Source organism: Podarcis bocagei (genome assembly GCF_964188305.1).
Source record: "Podarcis bocagei genome assembly, chromosome: 13".
In the NCBI taxonomy this organism is placed as follows: domain Eukaryota; kingdom Metazoa; phylum Chordata; class Lepidosauria; order Squamata; family Lacertidae; genus Podarcis; species Podarcis bocagei.
The window spans coordinates 4,575,862-4,603,442 of record NC_138138.1 but is presented as its reverse complement, the minus strand read 5'-3'; the positions used below and the strand labels follow the sequence as shown (position 1 = coordinate 4,603,442).

At 45.0% G+C, this 27,581-nt stretch overlaps 1 protein-coding gene across 3 annotated transcripts; it reads right to left on the bottom strand.

Moving 5' to 3' along the window:
- Positions 1 to 1,223: 1,223 nt before the first annotated feature.
- CEP72 (centrosomal protein 72) lies at positions 1,224 to 27,127 on the bottom strand. Of its 3 annotated transcripts, none has more exons than XM_081167283.1 (15): positions 26,877 to 27,127; positions 25,155 to 25,282; positions 23,479 to 23,671; positions 20,060 to 20,174; positions 16,575 to 16,753; positions 15,175 to 15,278; positions 14,184 to 14,235; positions 13,306 to 13,515; positions 11,279 to 11,343; positions 9,079 to 9,208; positions 7,858 to 8,057; positions 5,140 to 5,266; positions 3,697 to 3,808; positions 2,641 to 2,814; positions 1,224 to 1,502 (listed from the first exon to the last, which is right to left on the bottom strand). In XM_081167283.1, the coding sequence occupies exons 1-14, from the start codon at positions 26,947 to 26,949 to the stop codon at positions 2,673 to 2,675; spliced, it is 1,830 nt and encodes a 609-aa protein (XP_081023409.1). In that variant the 5' UTR covers positions 26,950 to 27,127; the 3' UTR covers positions 1,224 to 1,502; positions 2,641 to 2,672. The 3 variants fall into 3 exon arrangements, with proteins under 3 accessions (XP_081023409.1, XP_081023410.1, XP_081023408.1); XM_081167284.1 differs by having other exon boundaries at positions 1,224 to 1,497; XM_081167282.1 differs by lacking the exon at positions 1,224 to 1,502 and having other exon boundaries at positions 2,041 to 2,814; positions 26,877 to 27,126.
- Between the last annotated feature and the right edge of the window lie 454 nt (positions 27,128 to 27,581).

Here is a 27,581-nt window from a genome sequence, read left to right as displayed (position 1 = left end):
AAGTGGCTAATTGAAGCCATCACCTGAGAAGCAGCATTGGAGCTCATGTCATTAACTTTCACCTATCTCCAGAGGAAGAAAAGATCAAGTGCATTATCTGAAAGCTGATTTAGCAGGCTAGCTCCTTTGCTAGATCCCATTCACCTTCTGATCTCATCTACTGGAGTATTTTTAGGCAGCTTAGCATACCTTGCAACTGTACAGTTTAGTGGCAGCTGCGTTTATCCTGCCTCATACGGCATTCAAGGTGTACTTGCCCTACTTTCTCCACAAAGCAGTCAACAAACACTTCACACACCCTTACATTTCGCTCATCATTCACACCCAGCCAGTTCCCTGCTGTTTACGATGGAACCAACTTAATACAATACTACCCAACTTGCCTACTGGGCTAAAACTCAGATCCTTATAGCATTAGAACTCTGGCTGCATTCAGGAATCCTTGCATGAAGTCCCTTCTTAGGAGTTTCTTTTTCAAGACTGAAAAACTGCACAGTTTCTGAAATGAACAAACGGCTATGAAACCCTTGGTCACATGGCCATGAAACCCTTTCCACACAGGCAGCAGGGGGAGAGGCAAGGTCACTTCACTGGGGTTTGCCCTCAGCGTGCACACCACCTGGCTCAACGGAGACCGCGACTGTCTGTAAAAACATAAGAACAGCCCTGTTGGATCCAGCTAATGGCCTGTCTAGTCCAGCAGCCTGTTCTCATAGTAGCCAACCAGTTGCCTGTGGGAAACCAGCAAGCAGGAACTGGTATTTGGAAGTATTGCTGCCTCCCAGCTGTGGAGCAGAGCAGAGACATCGACTGCCCTCTCCATGACTTTGTCTGTTCACTTAAAGGCATCCCTGATGGTGGCCATCACAGACTCTGCTCTGCATGAAGAAGTAATTTCTTTTCTCTGTCCTGGATCTTCCAAGATTCAGCTGCATGGGCTGTCCACGAAGTCTAGTGTTAGGAGAGAGGGAGGGAAAAACTGCTCTCCTCACTTTCTCCCTGCCAGGCATAATTTCACACACTTCTATCATGTCGCCTCTTCCTCGACTTCCCTCTAATCTAAAGTGTCCCAAATGCTGCAACCTTTCTTTGCAGGGGAGTTGCTATGTATCTTTGATCATTTAGGTTGCCGTTTTCTGAACTTTTCCCAACACTGCAGTATCCTTTTTCAGGTGAGGCAACCAGAAATGTATACAGGACTTCAAATGTGGTCACACCAGAGATTTGTATAATGGTATTACGATAGTGGCAGTTTTATTTTCAATTCATTTCATAAGGAGCCCTAGCATGGGATTTGCCCTTTTCTCTGCAATTCTATGATTCAATTAGAATGCCTTATCTGGAAAACAAGATAAAAAAAATTGTTGGAAGTTTTAAAATTAAGTGCATTTAGAGAGGCTTTTTATCTGGTCCACTTACATTTCTTGAGTAGGAAAAGCATATATTGCATGGTTTCATTTTAAAACACACACGTGCAAACACTGCACAGCCAAAAGTCTGTTCTGGAATGTAACAACAACAGTACTACTATTATTATTACTATTTTTACTATTTATTACTATTTATAACAACAGTACTACTATTATTATTACTATTTTTATAGTAATAATATATAAAATACTATTTTATTTGTACCCCACCCATCTGACTGTGAAAAGGAAGGTGCTGTTTCAGCAGGGAACATATTACCATAGGAGATGCTTTTTGTTCAAAAGTAGTACCAAAGGAATTTGAGGCAGCAACTATGTGGCTCTGGATGCCACCCTACAGGGATCAGTTGGACTTGGAAAGGCACGTTGACTGGCAAATCCTTTACTTGCCATTCCATCAGCAGATGCAAAATTTCAGTGGTTTGAAATCCAGAAATAATTGTCCAAAATGTTAAAGAAAACAAAAGGTCACTTCAGTAACAGGAAACACACCATGATATTTTCCACCAGCAGAAATTTGGAACTGCCAGAATGCAGAGAGAAACTGGATCTCAGTAAGCAATCAACCTAATTAGTTGATCAAATGGTATCAATGAAGATGTGGACAGTATTGTTGAAACAGCATCTTTTTAATGGAATATAGAAACAGCAGCTACTGATCTCCTATGCCAAAGGTTAATTCTTGATCCACAGATAACACATTCAAGGACAGGATAAGTGAAAGAATAAGCTAGGATTATTATTTTTAAAGCACCTGTAGGCTGCAGTCCAAGAAAACATGGACAGGATTGCAATGCAAGTCACATTACTGCTAAATTTTATTCCATGAGCAGAAGTGCTCAAAGTTGAAGCATGTCTTAATGCCATGGTTTTGCAGCTCTTCCTAAAGCATCAGCACACAGCTCTGCAACAATAACTTGCTCAATGATAAACATGATCCCTATTTGAAAAAGTTTGAGGTGAATACAAAATTCACAGTAGAAGAGATCAATTTTATTTTACTTAAAAACGCCATATAAATTGCCATTGATTGAATAATGCAGTAAAATCATTCAATTTAATATATTCACTCCTGTATTCAAAAACCATGGGGAGGATGTCTAAAAAAATGAGGTACAAGAGAAATCAGCCACAGTGTTAAAAGTTGGTTGGTTCATGGAAGTAAATAACCCCAAGGGTTTGTCATCCTTTATAAATCATTTACACTCACATGCCTTTCACTGTTATTAACATCTGTTGCTGTTAATTTTGGGTGATGTTGCTAGGAGGAAGCGTTTTCTTTAACTGATTGTAGTTCCAGTGTAGTTGCTCCACTTCCACCTTGTGTCGGCAACGTGCCTCTTCCAGTTCTTTTAAGAGACGTTCATTTGTAGAAACCAAGGTTCTGCAAGAAAGCGTTGCATTTTTTTAAAAAAAGAAAATAAATTATTACGTTACAAAATAAACTATGGAACCTACAGATGTGAAGAACAGCCCTGCGCGCACACAGCTGCACTCAAACCTGGAGAGATCACAGATAACATATTTTGTTGCTTGAAAGCATGTCTTGGCTGCTGGGCTGTCAAAAGGGAGCCAGTTCTTTCTACCCCTTTTCTCCAATGGTTCAATAATGGGGAGGGAAAATCCCTTTCTCTTCTACAGGATAACAAATAGATGCTCATGTGCATTTTTTCACATGCCTTAAGGTAGCCTTCTCCTTACTTGTCCATTTTGTTTGAGACCTGTTGGTACTTTCTCTCTCTCTCTCTTAACACCAAGGGATTGCAAGTGCAAGAACTGGAGGTAAAAATGAGAAAAACGACAAGACTTTTTTTGAGGGGGGCAGTCAGGGAGGAAAAATTGGGAACCAAGTTTTTGGGGGTAAGCAGGGTGGAAGGGAAAAGAGCCTGGAGTGAAATTACACTTGTATAAGAACAGCTGGTTCTGGCGTTTGTGATTCAGACCCTGCCTAGGCCTTTCACTCAGTTTGTCTACTTGTGCAATCACTCCATTTCCATTTCCTCACTTTTCTCAACGTTTAGTATTTAGACGTTGAGCACTGGAGGCTCCAGGTGGCCAACGTGGCTGCGCAGAGCTTGGGGTCAAGCAAGGAGGAGCACTTCTGTGTGGAGGGAGATGGAAGAACATGTGCTGGAAGCAGCTTGGCAAAGACAGTGACCATACATTGGGAGAAGCGGATGCCATTGAACACAAGAACCAATTTTTAAAAGGCCAAACGTTTGAAATCTCGAGAGCTTCCACTTAGCATCCAGTACTAAGCTTCTACCTGTGGCTTTCCTGCAACATCTCTGTGAGTTCCTGCATCTTGTCAAAGTGCTGGAGGCGCTGTTTCAAACTGGCATTTTCATCAGCCAACAGCTTGTGGTGGTTTTCAAGCTCTGGGGAGAGAAAGAATATATGAAAAAGACGAGGAGAAAGGGCTTGCTTGTTGCACTCCCATCCATTGCATTCCCTCGAGCCATATGAAAAAGATCAGAAGGAATGGTTATTTGTCGGCTGAGCCAAGCAGTTGAGCGTGTCATGGATCCAAAAGGCAGCACACTGGCTGCTTGTGAGCTACCAAGCCCAATTCAAGGTTTTGGTGCTGGTGTACAAAGCACGAAGCTTGGAGGCCCAAGTACTTAAAGAAATTCCTCCTCCAGTGCCAGCCAACCTGTGCCCTGAGGTCAGCAGGGGATGCCCAGTTAGTAGTACCACTGATAGGTATTGAATTATGAGAATTGATATAAAACTGAAGCAAGTTTAACTCTACTTGTATAAGTTATAGTGATGTATTTTTAAAAAGTTTTAATCTTTGCAAGCATTGTATTTTAATTATGTTTACCACCCCCAGTTCCCCTGAAACAAAGGGTGGGGTTAGAAAGGGGACCAAAAAAGGTCTTTGGGGTAGCAGCTGCCAATTGATGAGATAGTGACCTTTTCCAATGAGCAAAGCATTGGGATCTCAACACGATCTAGCACAACAGGACTGAGACAGAGAGCGAAATCAGTTCAGACACGAGGGTTAAGAAATTTTGGAACTTTTGAGATTTACTCCTCTGAAATGCCGTTTTGCAAACCCCAATAATGCATATATTTGATATGCTTTTTTATATCACAACTCAGGTGGAAAGTGTGGGCACCTTAATCCGAGTGAATTGTACACAGTTATCATTCTGAAGATCAATCAGCATGAATTTAAGGGAATTTTAAATCTTATTAGCAGGCTTCTTATGTGACCAGGTTTTCGTGTGACAATGTGCTTGAATATATGACGGCAATATTTGTTAGTGTGTGTGTGTGTGTGTGTGTGTGTGTGTGTGTGTGTTTTAAAAAACAGCCCAATATGACATCACAGCCCTGTTTCTGGTGACCCCCCCCCAGCTGGCCTGGTAGCCCTGCCAGGTTCACGGTCCTTTCCAGCCACCAACAGTTACACTGTGCCCAAAGCATCTTTGCCTATACACTAGGAATAGGCTCATTTCCCCCTCGCACTGCAGCAAATGCTATTCATAAAGAGTCTGCAGTGATTAGTGCAAGGCTAGAAAAGACCAAAATGTACATGCAATGTTCCATATGCCATTTGCAGGATCTCTGCTCTAGCTTGCCCCTCTCCCAACGGCTATAAACTTACAAAGTTGCCCTTTATTGGATGGAGGATACAGAATCTTCATGTGTTCAAACAAACAAATGGACTACTTTATTCAGATACATATTTTTAGAAACTTACTGATTATCTGCAGTGGTGCTGCCTGAGTGGCCTCTGCATTCTGGGTCCTTTGTTCCATTTTGGGACTGTGCACTTTCAGAGCTGCATGTTCTTTCAGTAATTTATCCAAATTATGCTTCAATATATCCTAATACAGTGAGGGAGGGGAGGTGTAGAAAGGAGAAAACGACGAGACAGAGAAAATGATTAAAGTAGTTATTACTTCACCAAACCTTTATTAGGCATTACAAATGATTAAAGCAGCATTTCAGATTCTGTTATATTGTCTACATAATTTTCCTTGAAGTAGTTTTGGAGAGTTTTTGTGAGACTATCTCTAATTTGTTTGTTTGTAGTTAGGATGGGACTGAAGAACCATGATGAAGAACCCTCTCCTATTTTAACGGTGACTTCTACTGGGGTGTGATCTGTGATTTTTGTGTTACCTATGTTTGTTGATTCCACTGAAGGGGATAAGACCCTGTGTGAGCAGAATGCTGTCCAGTCTGGACACTGTATCATGACGTCCCGATTGGAATGTATGGCTGATGTCTCTTGGGTTTTGCTCACCCCAAATGTCGTAGAGACCCCTGTTTTTTAGCATTTTTAGTAACTTGTAAGAGTTCCTAGTTGTTGGGGGTTTCCTTCGGAGGAAGGCTGCCTATGGGGTTGTAGGGTGGATGTCTTTCAGGGATATACCTTTCATATTTAGATTGAGGTCCCCTCCTAGGATTGCTTCCCCTTCAGAGAAGGAGAGGAACTTGTTTAGTGTTTTTTGGGTGAATTCTAGTTGTTTCAAGTTTGGGGCATACATGGAGCTGATTGATAGTTTAATTTTGCCATCTAGTGTCCCTTTAGCAAAAATGAATCTGCCTCTTTTGTCCTTTGTTGTGGCTTTGAAGTTCAGGTCTCTACTAAGAATTATGGCTACTCCACGGGCCTCCCTGACACTCTCTATAATCTATCCCCCACTCTTTAACCCAAATCTAATCCTAACCCCACTAGTCCCCCACCCACCACACTCTAGGTCAGCGCAACCCCATTGGTTCGTTAAACAACACAAAGTGAGAGACACAGGACAACCCAGACGGGTTGGCAAGGATTCACCCTACATTTCAGACTCTGTTGACAGGCCTACATTAAGACCCCTCACACAGGCGAGGATGAGAGGCTCCTCCGCTGGCGTTGGTGCAGGGAATCACCTGACTGGGTCACAGGTCAAGTAGCTCCCTCTCAGCTGTGCGGCACGAGGGGCTTTGGAGGAGGCAGCATCACCAAGGGAGTAGAAAGGGGCAAGCTGGTTGGACCAACGTCTTCACCTGCTTAGCCATGCATGGCACCTGTTGTTCCCATTAACCCTTGCTGACTTTTACATTCTGTACCAATTTGAGCAACCAAGAAAGTGAAAGAGGAAGATCTGAGTTCAAGTCCTCCATCCAGCAGGAGCCAGGGCATTTAAAGGCCAAGGCCAAGGCTTCATGCAGGTGTCCTCTTCCTGTCCCCTGTTCTGACAGGGCCACACTCCCAGGGAACACTGATTTGATGTCAGTGGTAGCAGGCGAAGCATGTTCATATGACTGAACTGGGAAGAGTTTTCAGGAGTTAACCCTATCCTATATGCTCTGCTGACAGAGAAAAAGTAGTCGGGTAGATGTGAGACAGAAATCCAACAAGATGAGGAAAGAAAGAGGGATTTGTAGTGACTAATTGGCAAGACAGACTTGACTGTATTTAGCTCAAGCTGCTGACCAGTAAATTACAGTAAAATGAAGAACAAGGAATTCAGGCAAGTGTTACCCAATGTTAGTGGCTAGCAATACTGGCCAAGTACACCAATAATTCCATAAAGGGGCTATAAACCTTTCAATGATATGCCCTGCAGAGCTCTGACAGAAGCAAATGGGAAGCTCCAGCTGCCAGTGTGGGTGCAACCTCTGAGCACTCCTGCCTACAGATTCTACCCAGCAGCTGCTCCAACTACTGTGGGATCCCAGTGATCCTCTGAGCTAAAAGTAATCAGAATAGACCCTGCGGATCAAGCAACAGCTGCTACAAACGCAACACCAGAGGACAAAATAAATTAGAATGGTCTGAATTTCAGTGTTTGCTTTGTATTTTGAAGGAATTATAGAGCTTCTATAGTTAAGGTGGCTTAAACGGAAAAGAAAGAAATCTCTGACTGGCAGACAAGTTTGGAGAAATTCTGCCCTGAAAAGTAGACCACTGCTGCCTGGTGAGAGATTCATTAGGCAGGATTTGTGCTTTTCGTGGCCTTTAGTGATGGCTGTGTATATGCAGAACTTCCACCAAAAGGACAGAATGTGACATTGGAAACAAAAACTCAACTTTCCTTTTAAAAATAAAGCAAATTTCTACCCCTTTGCCTAGGAGTACATAGTCAATGCTTGCTGAAACATCGGAAACCAGAGTGAATTGCTGAACTTGTCACCAATTGCTGAACTCTTCCCTATGACTGGCAGAAGCAACATTAAGCAAAAAATGATAGAAGACAAATCTGGTAATCAGCAATACAGGAAAACTAGTATAGCATCCTGCACCCTAGGTCCTTTGGATGGGTTTTAAGTTCGAATAAATGCATTTTTTAAAAAATCTGAAACTGATTGTTGGGAGTTTGACAGCTGCATCTTGCCATCCCAGATTAGAACACTGTTTATATGTATGTACATACCTATATGCACAGGGAAATCATGGGGTTGCGGAATACTTCATTCTACTTACCCTGTCTTTCTTAGCACTATTCAAGTCTGATGCCAAACTACTGATCTTGGCATTGTACTGCTCTTCTTGCTCAGAGATACGCTTTTGCAAAGCCTGTCTCTCTAACCGAAGGTTATTCAGCTCTTGGTGTTCTGCAGGAGGTCTCTGTTGCTCTGTGGGTGTGGATTTCTGAATTGCAGACAAAACAGTTTCTGCCTGAGCTAGGAATTAAAGGAGATTTTTCTAAGTTCATATTTAGTGACCAGGTTTTTTTTTGGGGGGGGAGCGGGGGTGTAATTTTCTTCAAACTACCTGCTCAGTCTTTACAAATTCACTCTTCCAGTAGAGCAGCATGGCTTTTACTTGCAAGTAACCTCAGCAAAATTGATCCTAACAGAGCTGATTTACTATGAGAGCAGAAGGCGATGTCCGATGGACACGCCTTTGTATTTTTGAGTTCACAAAGAAATTCTGCTGCAAGAAAATTTGTTATTTGCTCCTGTGACCCATGGCCCTTTTATAGCATCACTACTGAGCCACTCAACCCCTGGTTCTCCAGGCCCCAGTTTAAACAGAAGCCCCTTTTCAAATTCCTTATGCTGAGCCAAGTACCCTCAAGTCTATCTATTGAGACATGGGGTCACATTGCAAAACACAGTGTTGATCACATGAGACCTCTTCAGAGCATTTTCTTCCTGTGATTATTTCCAGGCAGAGAGACTAGGCGTTGGGATCCCCCACTCCCTCCCTTGCCCCACTGTGCTTCATAGCATGAAGAAACCGAGGTAACCAATGCCAGTTTGGGAAGATGCCTTCGCCCAGGTAAGCGCTGCTCACCTTGCTTCTCCTCTGGCTGACACTCCTCCCATCACTCTCCGGAGTAATCTCCTGCTTCCCAAGGAAAGGGACCACTTTTGTCTTGCTAACAACAGGTGTCCATCCCAGCAGCAGTTCAGAATAACCTCATGAAATGGCACAATAAGCCTTTAAACTGGGCAAATGCAGTGAATAGTGCTGAAGAGGCCAAAAACACGTGAGGAAAAATAAAAGCCCACCTCTCATTTCCCCACTGGGATTATTTCTGCCAGGTGAAAAGCAGTGCACATCTGTCAAACCTGTTGCCAGGGTTGGAGAAATCAATGGGGGAAACCGATCTATCGTTACCTGCAAGTCACCTTGCAGGAGGAAGGAGCCCAATTATCACGGAGAAACACACATCCCCAACAAATGACTCATACTTACATAAAAAAGTTTGGTTGCAATGAAGCGATTTGCAACCATTCCAGTGTTTATCAACCAAGTCTAGAAGACATTCAAGTCCTGTTTCATATAGCACTTCATCCGCCAGCTGAACTGCTCCTTGAGGTTTGCACTTAAAAAAAATATAAAATATTTACTTTAATGTTTACATGGTTTTAAAAAGAATTCTTACTGCTTTTAAGTGCTTTTAATTGTTTTAAATATGCTTTTGTTTTATTTTTAATAGTGCTATTTTACTACTTGGCGTTTGCTACCCTGGGCAGGATAGAGTAACAGGCACTGCACACAGAAAAATGTTGTGAGCTCCCCAATCGCTATTGTGCAGGACCTAGACACAGCTTAAAACGAGGGGCTGCATGCAGCCTGCGGCCTGGCACAGTGAGCAAGCCTGTGCTTTCCCATTAGCACTGCAAAATGAACAAAGTAATGTGTTTTCACCTTATCCATAATGCTCTGGAGTTGAGAACTGCCTGGAATGCTGATATGCACATGTGCTCCAATTAGCATATCTAGTCCCCAGCACTCACCTTTGTCGGATCAGTGCACAGGGCTCTTTACCGGAAGTAAATGGCATATAGACTAGCTTATTAGTCAAACAGCTAAAATCCAAAGGGTTGCTTAGCATTCTGCTGCCCCCGCTCACTCCTCTGGTAGTGATCAGATGCATATGGCTGCCATGTTTAGAAGTGATATTTTCAAGCTCATGGGCAGAAGAATAAAGATAAATCTATTCTCTGGCCATAAAGCTCTTAATCAACTAAACTGTTAGTCCTAGGTTATATGCAAAGGAAGGAACATACAAAGCTGCTAGTAGATCAGAACGCTGGGTTAGAAATGGAACAAGGAAAAGGAACAAGGATGGAACAAATGGAAATGGAACCAAACACACCATGATGCAAGGAGGCAGGTGTGCAGCAGGCGGAAAGTGCAAACTCAGATTTGAATCTTTGCTAGCAGAAAAAGCAAGAGGCAGGTTAACTCAGCTAACAGGGTTCAAGCATTGGAGGAGCATGGTCCCTAAATCTGAAAAAGAGGGAAGCAACTATTTTAGGGAATAGGACAAATGGATCAAGAAGACAATTGGGAAAAGATTCTCTTGGCACCTTTTTCAGGCAATTTTCTTGCCCCATTATTAATCCATGTTCATAGAAAATAGTTAAGTTGCCAAGTCAGCTATGGCGAGAAGAACTGCAACCAGCCAATGAGTCACAGAAGGTTTATGAAAACTCTTACAGATTACAAATTACTAATAATGTATGACTGGCTAGTAAACATTTTGTGGGTTACTGACTTATGTAAGAAGGCATTGCTATCCTTAACAGGTTGCCTTTGAAGATGATGAGCTCTTGACTGGCTCACCAATACACATAAATGTATTGGTGCACTCATGCCTATCAAATAATCCTGAAGCAGGGAAGAAAACAAGGAGGGGATTTTTCTGAAACATTTCAGGAGAATTTCAGGAGAAACTTTTCAGGAGAATTACAAACCAGGAATGAAAACTTAAGGTACGTTGTCTATGTCAAACTTTTTTAAAAAAGGGGAAATTACTGAGTTGTGTGCCTGAGTCATGGGGAACCACTTAGAGCCACTCCCACAAAGACGGGAGTGATCTAACAGGGATATAACACATCAAACAGTATTGAAGATATCCTAGACTCAAGTTGTTAAAGGCTTTGTAAATTAATACATTAACTTTGTAGTTGGCCCAGTAGCATATGGGCAGCATGTGTAAACTGTTAAACACTGGAATTATGTGCTGGGAGATAAACATCATTTCCATATGAATACACAGATAGCTACCAGAAAAAAGGGGGGGGAATTACTTCACTAATGAAAAGGAGATTAATATGCACAGATTTCAGAAAGGAATTGGGATCCTATTATGGAGGAGTCAGTTACCAGGATAAGGAAAAAGAAGGGAAACTTAGTGCCTCTTTAAATGAAGTACTAACTTTCATTCAAAAAACACACACCAGGAAATGGAATGCTGATAAGGGGGGGGGGGGGGACTTAGCCAAGCCATGCTAGTATCAGTGATCAGGTGCAAACACATATCCTTAGGAATCTTCAGTGTACCCGTTTTGTTATAACTGATCCACTAGAGATCTCAAACTGACACATTTTTGACATTATCACCATTCTTTAGGTCTTTGCTCTTTAGCCTTTCACGTTCAGGTACCTTCTGGCCATGTCCCGTTGTTGTCTTCTGAGAAGTAACTACTATTTCATTGACTTCTGGTGGGGCTACAAATGGAAAAAGTATTTGAACATAATGGTTTCAGTCTAGGTGAAAAAACACTAAACCATGAAATAGCAGAATTCTTAATAATAAAAAGCATTTATATTCCTCCCCTGTGAGGTCGGGCTAGGCTGAGAGGCAGTGACTGGCATCATAGCTGAGTGAAGATATGGACTCTTGTACCCCAGGTGCTAGCCTGACACTCTAACCAGAACACTGCACTGGCTCCCAGCAACTTTCATAACAATAAGATAATCTCAGTATAAGCGAACTATATTCCTTTTCCAGTTGTGTACATTATGTCACGTGCAGGAGTTACATCTGCTGCTCTGTGGGTCAATGGAAACCGTTCTCATAACAAATGCCGGATGTTTCAATATGTAGGTTCTCATAGGCCCAGTTCACACATAATACTAAGCCAGAACACAGGTCAGCACCAACTAGCAAATGCATGGGCTCCTGGACAGGTGATCATGTCTACTCTGTTCCTACCTGGCCATTTGCTGCTGCCCTGTGCTGAATTAAGTCATAGTTTGGCTCGTGGCTTAGCTCTCCCAAGAGAAACTGTGAGATACAGATAAGCTCATTTTCTCTGCAGAGAAATAGCTTCAACTGAAGCTGAATAAATGAAGTACCGTATTTTTCGCTCTATAGGACGCACTTTTTCCCCTCCAAAAATGAAGGGGAAATGTGTGTGCGTCCTATGGAGCGAATGCAGGATCCTCGGCTTCGCCGCGAGGCGCCTGACCTGGAAGCCGGAGGAGGAACTGAAGGGACTCCTTCTGTTCCTTCTCCAGCTTCGCTGAAGGGCGCTGTGCCTTCTCCCTCTCTGTGCAGCACCTCTCCTGTGAAGGAGAGGCGCAGCGCAGAGAGAGAGAAGGCGCAGCGCCCCTTGAGCGGCGTGGCTGTCATGCGAAGCTGGAGGGGGCACAGAAGGGTCTCCTGTTCCTTCTCCCGCTTTGCAGCGACGCGCCTTTCCAGGAGACCCTTCTGTTCCTTCTCCAGCTTCGCTGAAGGGCGCTGCACCTTCTCCCTCTCTGCGCGGCACCTCTCCTGTGAAGGAGAGGCGCTGCGCAGAGAGAGAGATGGCGCAGCGCCCCTTGAGTGGCGTGGCTGTCCAGCGAAGCCCGAGGAGGCACAGAAGGGTCTCCTTCTGTTCCTTCTCCTGCTTCGCTGCGATGCACCTGTCCAGCGAAGCCGGAGGAGGAACAGAAGGGTCTCCTATCTGCGCAGAGAGAGAAGGCGCAGCGCCCCTTCAGCGACGCGTCTGTCCTGGCTTCTGCTTTAGCCCTGCGCAGCCTCTTTGGGCAGGGGGAGCCTTCATCCCGCTGCCCTGAAGAGCCTTGGCGCGGTTATCCCAGAAGCCAGAACAGCCACACGGTATCCCAGAAGCCAGATCCCTCTTGCTGTTCTGGCTTCTGGGGTTCAGAATAAGTTTTTCTTGCTTTCCGCCTCCCAAAACTAGGTGCGCCCTATGGTCCGGTGCGCCCTATGGAGCGAAAAATACGGTACATAAATAACTAGTGAAATACTGGGCTAATCCACATGGTGGCACTCTTATCATAAAGATGGTTAGGAATTAGCACATATGTTTGAGGCACAGAGTCCCAGATCTAAGACATTCCCTCTATTTCAGAAAGACAACTGCCACAGCCAACAATCTTTGCTGAAAACAGCAGCCAGACATCTAGCTCCCACATTCCTCTTCATACAATCTAGCAGAACTGATCCCTGTCCCATATCCCTGAGTTTCCCCTGGCCTTGCTCCACATCATTACCTGCCTCTTGTGGTGGGTAGGGAGTGGAGAGTCATGGACCCTGACTGAGACACCAAAACGCAGGTTAAGTTTGACAAGACAGGGCTGGGAGGGTGAGGGAGGTAGATGCATGGCTGCTGCTGCTTTCAGTGGCAGCTGCATATTTAGATGTACAGCAAGGCCACAGAAACACTAAATACACAATTTTACCTGGATGGGGTGTGAAAATAGCATGGCTTGTGATCTTTTCATATGCTTCAGCCTCATTGTGGAACTTCAAATTAGGGTCTGTCTTGGGCAGCTCTTGTGATTTAGCTCCTAAGAATGAAACTCTAACGCCGATTTTCTTTTTCTTGTGTCCTTGACCAAGGGCACTGTGAGAAACTTGTAGAGTTGGTGAAGCAGGCAAGCTTCTATATTCTGGAGGGGGAAACCCAAATTATTGCAACATACTGACATGAAATGAGACTAAGGACCAGTTTATTCGATCAGCAGAATCACAGAGCAAGGCTGGTCCAGGACTAAACCACTTTAATCGGCAGGTGACAGAGCTTGCTGACAGAAACTTCCTTGAACATTTAAAGTTTTATTTCCCTGCCGAACAATATATTCAGCTTAACCATTCAGGCGCAGTGCACAGTTTAGGCCACAGTCCAACCGAGATAGTCGTGTTTTAGGCCATTTATTCCCAAAGTATTGAAGTGTGAAGGCTGCGGTACAATGCCAAAGAGTTCAGTCCCACTGAAGTCAGCAAGATTTACTTCTAAATAGTTATGCACAGCACTGCGATGTCACTCTCCATGTTGGATTCTGACCATTAACTGTAAAAAGGTACAAATCTAAAGCCAAGTTGCAGTGCAATTAAGTGATACGTGTTCGCCTGTATGCTGGAGGAGTGTTCCATATAAAAACACAAAAGTGAGGATTATAACGGTATTTGTTTTAGTCACTTCACTTCTGTTGCTTGTCAGTTAAACCTATCTATCAGCATGCAAAGTGACAGCTGGAACCCTGCGCAACAGATGCCTATGGTATTAATGACCAAACTCTGCCATTTAATTAGCACAATAACATTTGTTATAACATACCTTTATTCGTTTCTGAGGCTTTCAGCATATTTCTATTTTGTAACTGAGCAGCCTAGAAGGAAAAAGAAAAAGAGGACTCTTCTACAATTAGGATCTCTGGACTCAGCTATACAGCTGCAAATAAAACATTTTAGGTGCAATATACAATGTGACACTAGATGGCGATGGTGAGCCTTATGGAAAATTCAATGTATTTTTAAAAACGCTTTAAAAGGCATTTTCAGAACAGTTTTTATATGTCTGTAGATTCCACCTCTGTAGCACAACCGACACCTGACAAAAGCAGGGCTTAAGTCTGAACCCACCAACTGAATGGCAGTCCTGTTTGGATCTTCCTTTGAGGTATGGCTTGGCATCCGCTGCAGTAATTTGGAGCCCATGTTGCTGTCCTGTTGGCTTTGGGGCTTTTTGAAAGGGGGGAGCTGTTCCCATGAGAGTGGGAGAGGTACTCACTCCCTCCTTTCTCCAGCGCTTGTCCCCAGTTCACACCAACTTATGTTTTGAAGCCTGGGGACTTCCTGGCCTTACAGCTCCCCATCACTCAACTTGCTGCTCTTTAATGCTATAATGCTCTGTTTTGTACCTGGCCCCTATGGAGACTCCCACTGTCTCACACCTCCTCTTTCAAGCTCTTCCTGGGTGGTTTGTAGCCAGGCAAACAGCAGTAAACCGCCAGGTCTCCTGCTGAGGTTCCTACCCCTCTAGGAATCCCTTGTGAGTCCTGCAGTCCCTTGTGCATGCGTCAATGGGAAAAATAATTTGGGATGGGGAGGGCAAAACAGAGAAGCAGATACAACATTTAAAAGCTTTTGTAACAAAGCTAAACAGCTGGGTTTTTAAGAGCTCCATCTAGAGCATGCTGGCTTTCACACTGGTTATGTTAAAGGCAACCAGATCCTGTATGGTTTGCCTTGAGAACCACACACTGAGTTGGAGGCATTCTTGACATGGGAAGAATGTACGACACGGGATTTTAAATGTTTTTATTTACCTTGGGCAGGTTTTCTTGCTTCCAATTCTGCAACAAGGCAAGCTGTGGTGGAGACGCTCCTGGCTTCCAATGTCTCTTAGTATTATCTTCTATTTTGTGAATACCTCAAGAAATAGATTTAAATAGTAAATTAATCTACAGAAACCCATACTATATACCGCAGCCCTATATAGTTTCCATTCCAAGGTTGTCACTTTTACTATAGCTCCGCCTTTGTGAGTTTTCTGCCTTTGTGAGTTTTCTGCTGTCCTTTCTATTTTCTGCGGTGTGTTTCACTCTTTTTGCCTTCCTACTGTTGTTTACTTTTTTAAAAAAGCTTTTTTCTGTCCTTTGTTTTTGGTTCTTGCCTCCTGAACTAGCTGCCTTAAGATAAGGCTCCATCAGCTTGGTTGAAACTGGAAAAGGGGCCTTTTTAGTAGTGGCCCCATATATTTGGAACACTCATGCAAAGTAGAATATTCCACGCTACATCTGTTTTTAGGCAGACCTTTAAAATCTGGTTTTTAAAATGTGTTTTAAAGTATCTGGTTGGCTACTGCTGAAAACAGGATGCTGAACTAAAAGGACTTGGGCCTGATCCAGTCGGGCTCTTCTTCCACTCCAAATCCCAACCTTGGCTCAGTGGGGTAGAAATACAAAGGCAGTGGTTGAGTGTTTTGAGATGGCAGACTGCAAAAAAAAAAATTCCATTTATCTCAACGGTATCACAGGATGGTCTAAGGCAGTGTTTCCCAACCTTTTTTGGGCAAAGGCACACTTGTTTGATGAAAAAAATCTTGAGGCACACCACCATTACAGCCCCGTGACGTCAGCGCGCAGCGTCACGCCGGGAGGGACGCACGAAAGTGTAAGTTTCAATTTTTTTCCCTCCCCCTTGCCGGAGAACCTCCAAGCTTTGGGGGTGGGGGGGGAGGAGGCAGCAAAGCGAGGCAGGAAGGAGAGCGCGGCTTGGCTGGGTGAGCTTTGGCAGGGGCAGGGAATGAGAGCCGCGAGGCGGGCGCTGCGGACAGAGGCGCTGCCCGCCGAGCTCGCAGGCAGCCAGGCAGGCAGACGGCGAGAGCCCCGCGCTGGGCGGCCTCTCCTCGCCGCCGCCGCCCCGCCTCTCGCCGCCCGCCTCGCCCGCCTCCCTCCAGGCAACATCTCGCGGCACACTAGTGTGCCGCGGAACAGTGGTTGGGAAACACTGGTCTAAGGCCCCAAGCCTACATTGTGACATCATCACATCAGAATGGATACTGAAGAGAGGGATTTCTACCAAACAAGTAATAAATTCCCAACTATGAAATAGATCGGTGAGCATTTAAAACTACTATACAACCCAGAAGCCTGGGGATCCACCCTGACATGAACTAGCCTGTTATTGAAGAAAACATGAGAAAAGTAACAAACAAACCACATACTGTTTAAATCGTGGAATTCAACTTTGGGGTGACTTTCGGTCGATCCAGTTATTCCTGGAGGCTTACTTAAGTCCCATTCACACTTTGTAATGAGGTTCAGGACCGCCTCATCATCTTTATCCATCACCAAGCACTTTTTTGACATGAAGTTAATGTATTCAACTCTTGGATGGGCAGAACTGCAGCGAGAAAATGGCATGCTTTTTTATACCTTGTTTAAGTTTTCATTTGAGAGAAAAATGTATCTCAAGAAACAAAACAAGAGAAGAAGAGTTTGGATTTGATATCCCGCCTTTCACTCCCCTTCAGGAGTCTCAAAGCGGCTCACATTCTCCTTTCCCTTCCTCCCCCACAGCAAACACTCTGTGAGGTGAGTGGGGCTGAGAGACTTCAGAGAAGTGTGACTGGCCCAAGGTCACCCAGCAGCTGCATGTGGAGGAGTGGGGAAGAGAACCCGGTTCCCCAGATTACGAGACTACCGCTCTTAACCACTACACCACACTGCTCTTCAGGCACTGCTGCCCTGAAAGGGTTGCAGGGATGTTAGCTTAGCCCCCCCCCCCGGGCCATGCATCCAACACTCAGGTAACCTGAGCGAAGCTCTCAAGTGGGGAGTCTGTGTGCCCATAGAGGCTTCCTGCATGACTGAGGAGCTTCTCTGATGCAGAAGACCACTCAAAGCACCTGAGTAGCCAAGAGGACTTGCACGCCTCCAGGAGAGAGGCTGAATGTTGGCCTCCACAGGGCGGCTGTACCAGGGTTGCTTTTTAAAGTGGTGACATCCAAAGGCGGCCATGGAGAGCTCATAATCTAATTCTAATTAACACACTTTTGACAAGGGAAAGTAGGTCAGTTAGCCTGATTAAGGATTAAGACTCAGAAGATCTAACAGAGGTTTTAAGCCTTTCAGAGACTTCCTGTGCCACAGAAAGCAAACATAGTTACAGCTCAAGCTGTAAATGAAGCCCAGGTCCTTGGATATTCGCCACGTCTGCACAGCACATCCCTACATTCCTGGCTTTGCCTGAAGGATGAAACAGAAAGGAACCGCATGGCCTGTAATGGCTCGGTGCCAAGGCAACCCTCAAGTAAGACCAGATATGCCAGAACTGTGCCTAACTCTGTCTTCGGCACAGATAAACAATGAGTGGCGCTGTGGGTTAAACTGAGCCTAGGACTAGCCGATCAGAAGGTCAGCGGTTCGAATCCCTGCGACAGGGTGAGCTCCCGTTGCTCGGTCCCTGCTCCTGCCATCCTAGCAGTTCAAAAGCACGTCAAAGTGCAAGTAGTAGATAAATAGGTACCACTCCGGCAGGAAGGTAAACGGCATTTCTGTGCGCTGCTCTGGTTCTCCAGAAGCGGCTTAGTCATGCTGGCCACATGACCCGGAAGCTGTATGCCGGCTCCCTCGGCCAATAAAGCGAGATGAGCGCCGCAACCCCAGAGTCAACCACGACTGGACCTAATAGTCAGGGATCCCTTTACCTTTACAAGCTGCACATGAATCTTTATTGAACACTGTTTATCAGTTATCATCACATTTTCCACTGGCGCAGGTGACACAGAAAATCTGCCCTATTTGTAGATGGTGGGTTTGTCGTCTTAGGTATGCAGAATTGCAGGAAGGAAGCAGGCTGCATTAGCTAAGGAAGGAAAAGCTTGTTCGCTCTGCCACACGAATCAAAGCACACCAGACTTGCACAAGTCTACCGATGGTGTACTACCTAGAGTGCCAATTACATTTAGTTTCCGGGGGGGGGGGGCACACATAGACCAGGCTGCTTCTACCCTTTTGAATCTTCATTAGCAGTTCAACGAAAATGCTTAGAAAACCAAAACCAGGCGGCTGATACTGATTTGCCTTTTTGCCAGGTGCTGCTGGCAGAGTCAGGCCAGTTGAAAAGCAGAGCAGTGATGCATCCTCTATCCTGCCCATAAGCCCCACAGACTGCAAGCCTTCGCCAAACCCCTTCGGCCAGCCTTCCTCCAGTCTGGTCTAAGGAAATTGAGAAATCCCCGCATTCACGTGAAAGTAACTGCTTGTGTCTAAGGCCGCACCTTACACCTTCCAGTTGTTCTGGACTACAACTTCCATCTAGCCAGCATGACTGATTGTCAGGAATGATGGGAGCCATAGTCCAAAACATCTGGAGGGTAAAATGTTGAGCAGACTACCTTGCAAGGTTGCTTTACCCCACACATGCTCTCCTGTCAACCACTTCAGGCTGCAGAACTGGCAGGGCTAAGGATGCCACGCAATACCTGGTTCCACACTTGTAAGAAATAGCTATTTTAGTGTGGCAGCACCTACACTTTGGAACTCCCTTCCTACTGACACCAGACACGTGCATCTGCTGTATTATTTCTGGCGCCTGCTTGAAACCTTTTTGTTTAGGCAAGCTACAGACGTTGACATGATTTAATCTCATTTTGGTTACTAATGATTTAAATTGTTTTTGAAATGTTGTTAGTTAATTGTTTTTAACTGCTTTATTGATAATTCTCACATTTCTTGGAAAGCACTTGAAGGTTTTGTTACAATATACAAAAATTATATAATTTTTATATTTTTAAAAATTGAATAAATAAAGTAAGACACAAGCAAATAGTTTCATGTTTGTTCGTGCTAAGATTTCTCCATCTTTACACTGCAGCTATTGTGACAGGGGCTGCTCCCCACAGACGATTCTCCAGTCCCTTAGATAGTATGGGGCTGGGGTACTACACTCAGAAAGGGCAGCCTCAGACACAACTCTGCACATGTATCTCTTTCTGTGCAGGCCTTGGAATCCCAGCCTATTACTTTTCAAATTCAAACCACTTGGTTTCAAAACTGATAACCTGTAATGCCTACAAAGCCAGTTTGAGGCCCTCTCTCTACAAAAAATTATCCCAGGCAAGAGCTATTAACACACAGGTAACTTCATGCAACCTAGCAGTTTGAAAGCTTGTCAAAGTACAAGTAGATAAATAGGTACCACTCCGGCGGGAAGGCAAACGGCGTTTCCGTGTGCTGCTCTGGTTCGCCAGAAAGCGGCTTAGTCATGCTGGCCACATGACCCGGAAGCTGTATGCCGGCTCCCTCGGCCAGTAAAGCGAGATGAGTGCACAACCCCAGAGTCATCCGCGACTGGACCTAACGGTCAGGGGTCCCTTTACCTTTACCTTCATGCACCTTGCTGAGCCTTTCAGACTCTGGAGATAAAGCACTGAAAGTTGAGGGCCAAGATTCAAGTGAAAAGCTGCATCCAAAGCAGCACAGAGAGTTTCAGTCAGGAGAGGCGCTCAGAGAAGCGCAAGGGCTTCACCACACCATTCTAGTGCTATTCCAGAGAGTCCTCTAATTGGCAGTGGGGTTGGGGCAGCACAGTGACAGGAAGGGGCACACGCAAATTCCTCAGGCAGCCCTTTGGATCCTGTCCCAATTTCCAGATATTTCCACAGTCACATGATTACAGTTGCTTGAACCCTTGTTCTGCTCCTACCTTTCCATTTCAGTCCATCTTGTTACCAGTGGAGGCTTCCTGAATCTATAAGCATGATCTGTAGAGAAATGTAAAAGGGATGCTTTTCGCTCACTGTCTCTCACAGGACGATCATCTAAAAAAAAGAAATACAACCCAAAAGGGAAGAAAATGTATTTATGATGGTCTGCATGCAAGGAGAACATTTGCAAATTCAATACTAGAATATTCCCAAATTTATAAGATGAAAGTTTTTTCTTAAAAACCCCGACACAATTGTGCGCCTTGTGGCAACTGCCCTTGTGCACCCCCCCCCACACTACACCACTGTCTTGAAGGGAACAGTGAGCGCAGAGGGAGGTGGTTTCTGAGATTCTGCAGGTACAGGGAGAAGACTTCAAGGGCACCTCTGCGCCCACAGGAACCATGCTGGCAACCCAGCTCCAGAGGGCAGAAACTAAACCAATGGGTTCAAATTCAAAGATGAAGGCTTAGTCTATACATTAGGAAGAACTTCCCAATAATATGAACAGGCTGCCTTGGAAGGTGGCAGTCTCTGCTTCGTTAAGAGGTTTCCAAACAGGCTTGATAGCCACTTATCAGGAATGTAGTAGATTTCCTGCACTGGCAAGAGGCTAACTAGATAACTCTGATGATTCTCTTCCCTCCCCCTCATGCCTAAATCTGGTGCAATCGACTGGATTAAGTTCATGGTGACCCTACATACAACATTTAAAATATGTGCACTGACCTATTTTGAACATTATCTGGGTTTTAATATTTAAGTTTCTTTTTTTACAAACTTTATTGAAGTTTTTAAAAACAATTACCAAGCATAAAGTGTTGCCTTCCAGGACAAAATACATGTACAGGTATTTTATAGTTCTATTCATTTAACTTTTGAAATATTTTCAAGCAGTGAGTCACTATAAGTCAAGTGTGAAAGCAGAGTATAAAATAATCGAATAATTCAAAGAAACTTTCCCCCAAAACTTGGGGAGAATGGCACAATGAAAAAGAGGGTACTGATTTGCTCCCTCAGGCGGAAATTGTCAGAACAATATCCTAGTGGCACAGAGACAGACGCCACCAAGAGATGCTTGTCAATTCAGCCCTCTGAGCCATAGCCCCTTCTGGTTAATAATGAAAATAAAGGGTCCAGGGTATCCTTCATAACACTGCGAACCAAGAAGGGGAGGTACTGCAAGTAAGAGAAAGAAATGGGAGACGAATGATTTCTTTTTAATTTTCACACCATAAAGCAGCTCTATGCACCAGGGGCATTGCATGGGGGGTGCCAGAGGGATGTGGCCCTGGGTGCGGATTTTTGAGGGGGCGTGAAGCAGGTGTCTTTACGCAGGTGCCCCAAGTGTGGGCTGGCACTCCTCTCCTGCTGTTGGAGGAACCAATGCTCATGGAAAGGAGAACTGGGCTGGGCTGCACTGGGGGTGCCAGCGTGGGGGTGCCTGGTTCGGCCTGCCAAGTGCCTTGTCAGCTGGGCTCCCCCAAGCAGGGGCAGCCAGGCGGCACAGTGCAAGCCTGTGGGCTACAGTGTGGGGCAGGATCACTGCAATGGGGTCAGAGGTGAGGGCTGGGGTGCTGCAACAGGCTCCTTCACTCGCCCTGCCCTGTCGCACGTGTACCCCCTTGGTGCTCCCAGCCATGTACCAGCGCACGTGCGCCCCAGCTGCTGTGAGCTCCCTCAAGACCGCAGCTATGCGCAGTAACTCAGAGCAGGGCTTTCAGCGCCACTGCTCCGGTTTAGTGCAACAGTATCTGCAGGTACCCATGATCTGTAACTTCCAGAAACAACTGAATACTGTACATTTGTTTCACCAGGTAGAAGGGTCTCCAAAACTATCCCTGAGTAAGACTGCCAAGAACTGCATGGGTTTGTGTAAATGTAGGTAAGTATCCTGTCAACAGAAATTAAGCAGGAAACAAAGAAGAAAACTATTTTCTTATCCAAGTATTTATGTATATAGCTGCCATGTAGAGCAAGGTGTGTGTTATGAGGACGTCTAATGATATCACATTTACAAAAAATATTGAAATGTAACCGTCAAACAGAATAAAGCTCCCTTTCATACCCAAACTACTATGACTGTGACATTGTTCAAATGATTGCTTTATGGTCTTGGTTTGGCTCTTTAATCATTCAGAATCAAGACTCTGTAAACTGAAGTCACCTTTGCCTTCCCATCGAATCTATGATAATCTAACTGTGCTAGCTTTTCCGATTCCAAATGAATGGTAGAACTCACAGGACCTTTGATAGGAGAACCATGATAAATTCTCCTAGTGGACCTACTCCCTCCCCCCCCCCATGTTAATTTATTACATGCTTTTGCCATTGCGCATACACATGCACACTGTAACTAAGAAAGTCAACCTCAAAGTCCTGATTTTTTTATACTGCTCTGAAATTTTTACCTTGCAAGGGAAAAGAAGGCAGGCTCTTTGCCAAGATTCAACAGCCATCAAGGCTGCCTGTTACCACTTGGAGGCTGGATTTCTGCCTCCCAGCCACCTCTCCCTTCTACTTCATGACTGACAGTTCCCAAACCCACCTTCAAGTGAAAAGCAAGCACTTAAAGGCACTGAAGTATTTGTGGGATGGGACAAGACAGGACAACAGAGAACAAGAAACAGAACTGGTTCCTTTGAGCAAATGCAAATAATTTGGATACAGTTTGCAAAGCTTCCCTATAAAAAGGCAAGAATATTACAAATGGATTTGGTATAGCTCCTGTTGCTTGGTCCCTGCTCCTGCCAACCCAGCAGTTCGAAAGCATGTCAAAGTGCAAGTAGATAAATAGGTACCGCTCCGGCGGAAAAGTAAACGGCATTTCCGTGCGCTGCTCTGGTTCGCCAGAAGCGGCTTACTCATGCTGGCCACATGACCCGGAAGCTGTATGCCGGCTCCCTCGGCCAATAAAGTGAGATGAGCGCCGCAACCCCAGAGCCGGCCATGACTGGACCTAATGGTGCCCTTTACCTTTATCTTCAGAATAATAGAGTTGGATAGAGTTGGAAGGGACCCTGCGTACCATCTCATCCAACCTCCTGCAATGCAGGAATATGCAGATCAAACCTGCAACCTTGGCATCATCAACACCACACTCTTGTCAACTGTCAAGTCTTGTCAACTTGTCAAACTATCTGTCAGTTTTTCAGAAAATGCATACATAGGAAACGAGAAAGAAGGTAAGCAGCAAAAGGGAATTATGGCACTTCGTTTAAACAGAGATTTTGGCCACACAGCAAAACAAAAACAAGAAGAAACAGCTTGGCCACAAAATGTACCCTCAACGAGTAGCAGCAGACATCCTTGTTTCCAGATGTGTGCACTGAAGGGGAAAAAATATTCTCATCACTTTTTACTTTTTTCTTTTTTTGCAATAGTTACTAACAAGGCTCTGTTGTGTCATCTTACTCACCCAACTGCCTGAGATTTGGGAGCATGTGAATGACAAAAAGACGATAATCAGATTCATTTTTAACAACAGGATTCAGCCGGAAATCCACATCCTTGAGTGCAGTTAAGCTGTGGAGTCGAAATACTTCCGACAACGAGGAAATATAATTGAAGTAAAGATTGAGTTTTTCTAGGCATGTAAGATATTGAAGGCCCTGTTAAGAAATGGTTAAAAAGCAATTGTATGTTTATTCCCATCTTACAACTCCAGTAAATTGTGCATAAATTAGTATTTCTTGCTTGCAGCCACAGACCATTGCAAACAGTACTAAGCAAGCTAAATAACTGAAGATAAGATGTAAAAACATGAGCCATTGAGCCACCCAATTTTCATTTAACAAAAGAAAGCATAGCTAAAATAAATCATTCATTGACTTATTTCTGCTTACTAAGATTAGTGAACACTTTTGCAATCTACTGGTACTTTCTTTAAAGCTCAAACTTTCCTAACTACAGCAGCAAATAATGCTACCTGATATACTCATATTGATCTAAAAGCAAGTATCACACACTGTCCTGTATTGACCACATATAAAGGTAAAGGGACGCCTGACTGTTAGGTCCAGTCGCGGACGATTCTGGGGTTGCGCCGCTCATCTCGCTTTACTGGCCAAGGAAGCCGGCGTACAGATTCCGGGTCATGCAGCCAGCATGACCAAGCCGCTTCTGGAGAACCAGAGCAGTGCACGGAAACGCCGTTTACCTTCCCGCCAGAGCGGTACCTATTTATCTACTTGCACTTTGATATGCTTTTGAACTGCTAGATTGGCAGGAGCTGGGACCACACAACGGAGCTCGCCCCGTCACGGGGATTCAAACCGCCGACCTTCTGATTGGCAAGTCCTAGGCTTTGTGGTTTAGACCACAATGCCACCCGCGTCCCATTGACCACATATAGTGGGATGGAAATTTCACTCTGAAAGCCATATAATGGATCAAACAATAAATAATGGGCTAAGTACTCTATGCAACCACATCCACAGATATATAATCTATATCCAAAAGAAGCAGTTGCTTAATCTGAATAGGGTACCTTAGATAATTGTTAAGTTATCCACTACTTGCCCCTCGACACCCCGCACCAGGTGCCAGACAGCCTTCCTTCACCCCTGGGTGCATCTAGCTCAGTACAGTGGTACCTCGGGTTACAGATGCTTCAGGTTACATACGCTTCAGGTTACAGACTCCGCTAACCCAGAAATAGTACCTCGGGTTAAGAACTTTGCTTCAGGATGAGAACAGAAATCGTGCTCTGGCGGCGCGGCGGCAGCAGGAGGCCCCATGAGCTAAAGTGGTGCTTCAGGTTAAGAACAGTTTCAGTTTAAGAACGGACCTCCAGAACGAATTAAGTACTTAACCTGAGCTACCACTGTATTGTCTAATCTGAATGGCAGTGGCATGTTTTATAACCTATGCTGGACCACTGAAATATGGTACTTTCCTTCTCAAGGGATTTAGATATCGTGGGTGAGCTTTTATCTTTTTACAGACTGTTTACAGTTGTATACCACAACAGGGTAAAATATCCAATCCTATGCAAACTGGGTGAACAATGTCTGAAATGTTAATTCGCTTACAAAACTGTTTAATTCAATAGATCTACAATGTAAAACATACAAAGCCCCAAATATGCCTTACCTCCAAGGTAGTCAATGCATTGCGTGAAAGGTCAAGTGATTTTAGATGAATAAAATTTTCCAATGAGTTTCCTAAATGACTAATCTTTTCATGGTAAGTTCCAGGAAGAGACAATGACCGGACATCAGCTAGAATGAGAAAATTATTGAGAGTTTAATATTTCATTGTGGTGGCACTTAAGATAAGGAACAACGTATTTCATGATAATAGCGTGGATCAAAGTGTTTAGAAGAAGTGTCCATCAAGGAAGAAAAAGAGAATAGGAAGGAAGCGGGGTGGCGGAAACCAGACTTGCACTGCACTGACAAAATATTAAGCGTAGCCTACATTTCAGACTGCAACTGAAGGTGGGTCCCAAGTCCTAAAAGGCTAAAAACAGAAAGTTTATTTTCTGATGGCTCCAGAGAACAAGAGATAGAAAATTGGCAAAGTGCAATATTGGATTGGACCGGATTTTTACTTTTAAAAAGGTATATGAAACTTTTGAAGTTGCGCAAAATCTTTTGCCCAGTTCAAGAGTTGGAACACAGATACAACAGAAGATGCTATCAACAGCAGACTCTTCATGTAATCAATCCAATAAATATATTGGTCCCATAATTAATGGTTCTTTTGAGTCTACTGCATCTCTGCTCTGGTCTCATCTCCTTCCAAATAGTCTCACTGGGGACAGGCAGTTATTGTCATTCTTTGCATAACTGGGGCATTGAAGTACTTCCAAATCAAATACCTATCCAGCTTCAGAATAAATTCATGTTGTTTCTTCACACAAGTGAGTGCTTTGGCTTTGCCTTTTACCAGTTGGGGTACAAAATACACTCCTCTGAGGCTGGGTGGAAGAGAGCTTAATTTTTATTCCCCCCCCCCCCACTCTCCAGGTGGCTCCCCAATGTCGCTAGCCTCCAACTCCCATCATCCCCAGCCAGCATGCCCAATCATGAGGGATGATGGAATATGGCGACAGAGACCCAGTTTAGTAATCTCTGTCCGAAATTATTTCAGGTGTAAGGATGAGCTATCTAATAACACCTGGAGTAGCACATTCTACATTTATTTGCAGTATTATTTCTATTTTAATTCAGAAAAGGAAGTGCATGATGGGAAACACTGCTGCAAAATATTGTGCCTTTCTCTTTTGAAGGAATTCTGAATGTGCATTCCAAAAGTGTGGGCTGATGCAAATGTTAACTCACTCTTGGTGGTGCCCTTTTGAACCCCAGTAAAGAGTGCGACCACTTCAGCTCGTAGACGCCCCAGACAGGAGGCACAAAGGTTGCTTCTGCACCGTGCAAGGGATCTCCTAATAAGACAAGGAGAGCCACTCCAGGGATTAACGGACCACAACTCCCCTACTTGGTGTTTGCTTTATTTATACACGACTGTATTTGATATTATAATGATTGCGAGAGACAAGAGCAGCAGCACCAGCAGCAGCAGCAGCAACCGCACGTTGCCTGCGCGAAGCCTAGGAAGATTTCCCGGTGGACACATAAACGCTGACACATACATCGCCCCCTACTGGACAGAGGATCGACCCGCCAATCAACAGCCTCCGCCTCTCCGATAGGACAGCGCGCACCCCTTGTCCAGCCCCCTCCGCGTTCAGTACACCAACCCGCCCTTTTTGCCGCCTGATTAACGGATCCAAGAGCCAGTCAGGGCGCCTGGTTTGAAAGCTCCGTCTGTCAGTTCTCCCCGCCCGCCCCCCCGCCCGTCGGTCACCGAGATTCTGGTGCGTCAGGCAGACTCTCTCGCGGATGCTTTCCTCCGTCAGCGGAACCCCGTCCGCCGCCATGGCTTTCCGTGCGCCCCGCTTTAAACGGGCGCTTGCCGCCCTGCCTGAGGGGAAGCCGGCGTCGCCGCAGGGCGCATGCGCCGGGTCATGCTGATCCCGCGCCGGGAAGAGGCCAATCGGACCCTCGGCCTGGGGGAGCGGAGCCGCCCCCGAGGAGGCCGCTGCCCACTCAGACGCTGAAGAGTCGGGCGCTCCGTTGCCCGGCAACGCCTGAGCGAGTTCCGCCTTCGGAGCCGCTGGGCGGGAGATTGTCTGAGGAGGCGCCTTCAGAAGAAAGAGAGAAAAGAAAAAGAAGCAGCTGCGAGGAGCAGGGCTGGATTTGTAGCGCAAAACACAACTACAGTGGTGCCTCGCAAGACGAAAAACGCGCAAGACGAAAGAGTTTCCCGTTTTTTGAGTCGTTCCGCAAGACGAATTTCCCTATGGGCCTGCTTCGCAAGACGAAACGCCTAGCGAGTTCTGGCGAGTTTGTTTCCTTTTTCTTAAAGCCGCTAAGCCACTAAAAGCCGTGCTTCGCAAGACGAAAAAACCGCAAGACGGGCTGAAATGACTGGCAGAATCCGTGACCGGGGGAAAGAGACGGCGGAAGAAGATTGGATGAAATTTAAAATTTATCTTAAGAAATATTGTAA

Coding starts and splice junctions, on each gene's coding strand:
- CEP72 (XM_081167283.1), bottom strand. CDS start 26,949: ATGGCGGCGGACGGGGTTCCGCTGACGGAGGAAAGCATCCGCGAGAGA. Junction 23,672..25,154: donor ATGCATTGACTACCTTGGAG/GTAAGGCATATT, acceptor ATTTCTTAACAG/GGCCTTCAATATCTTACATG. Junction 8,058..9,078: donor TTGCAACCAAACTTTTTTAT/GTAAGTATGAGT, acceptor TTTAATTCCTAG/CTCAGGCAGAAACTGTTTTG.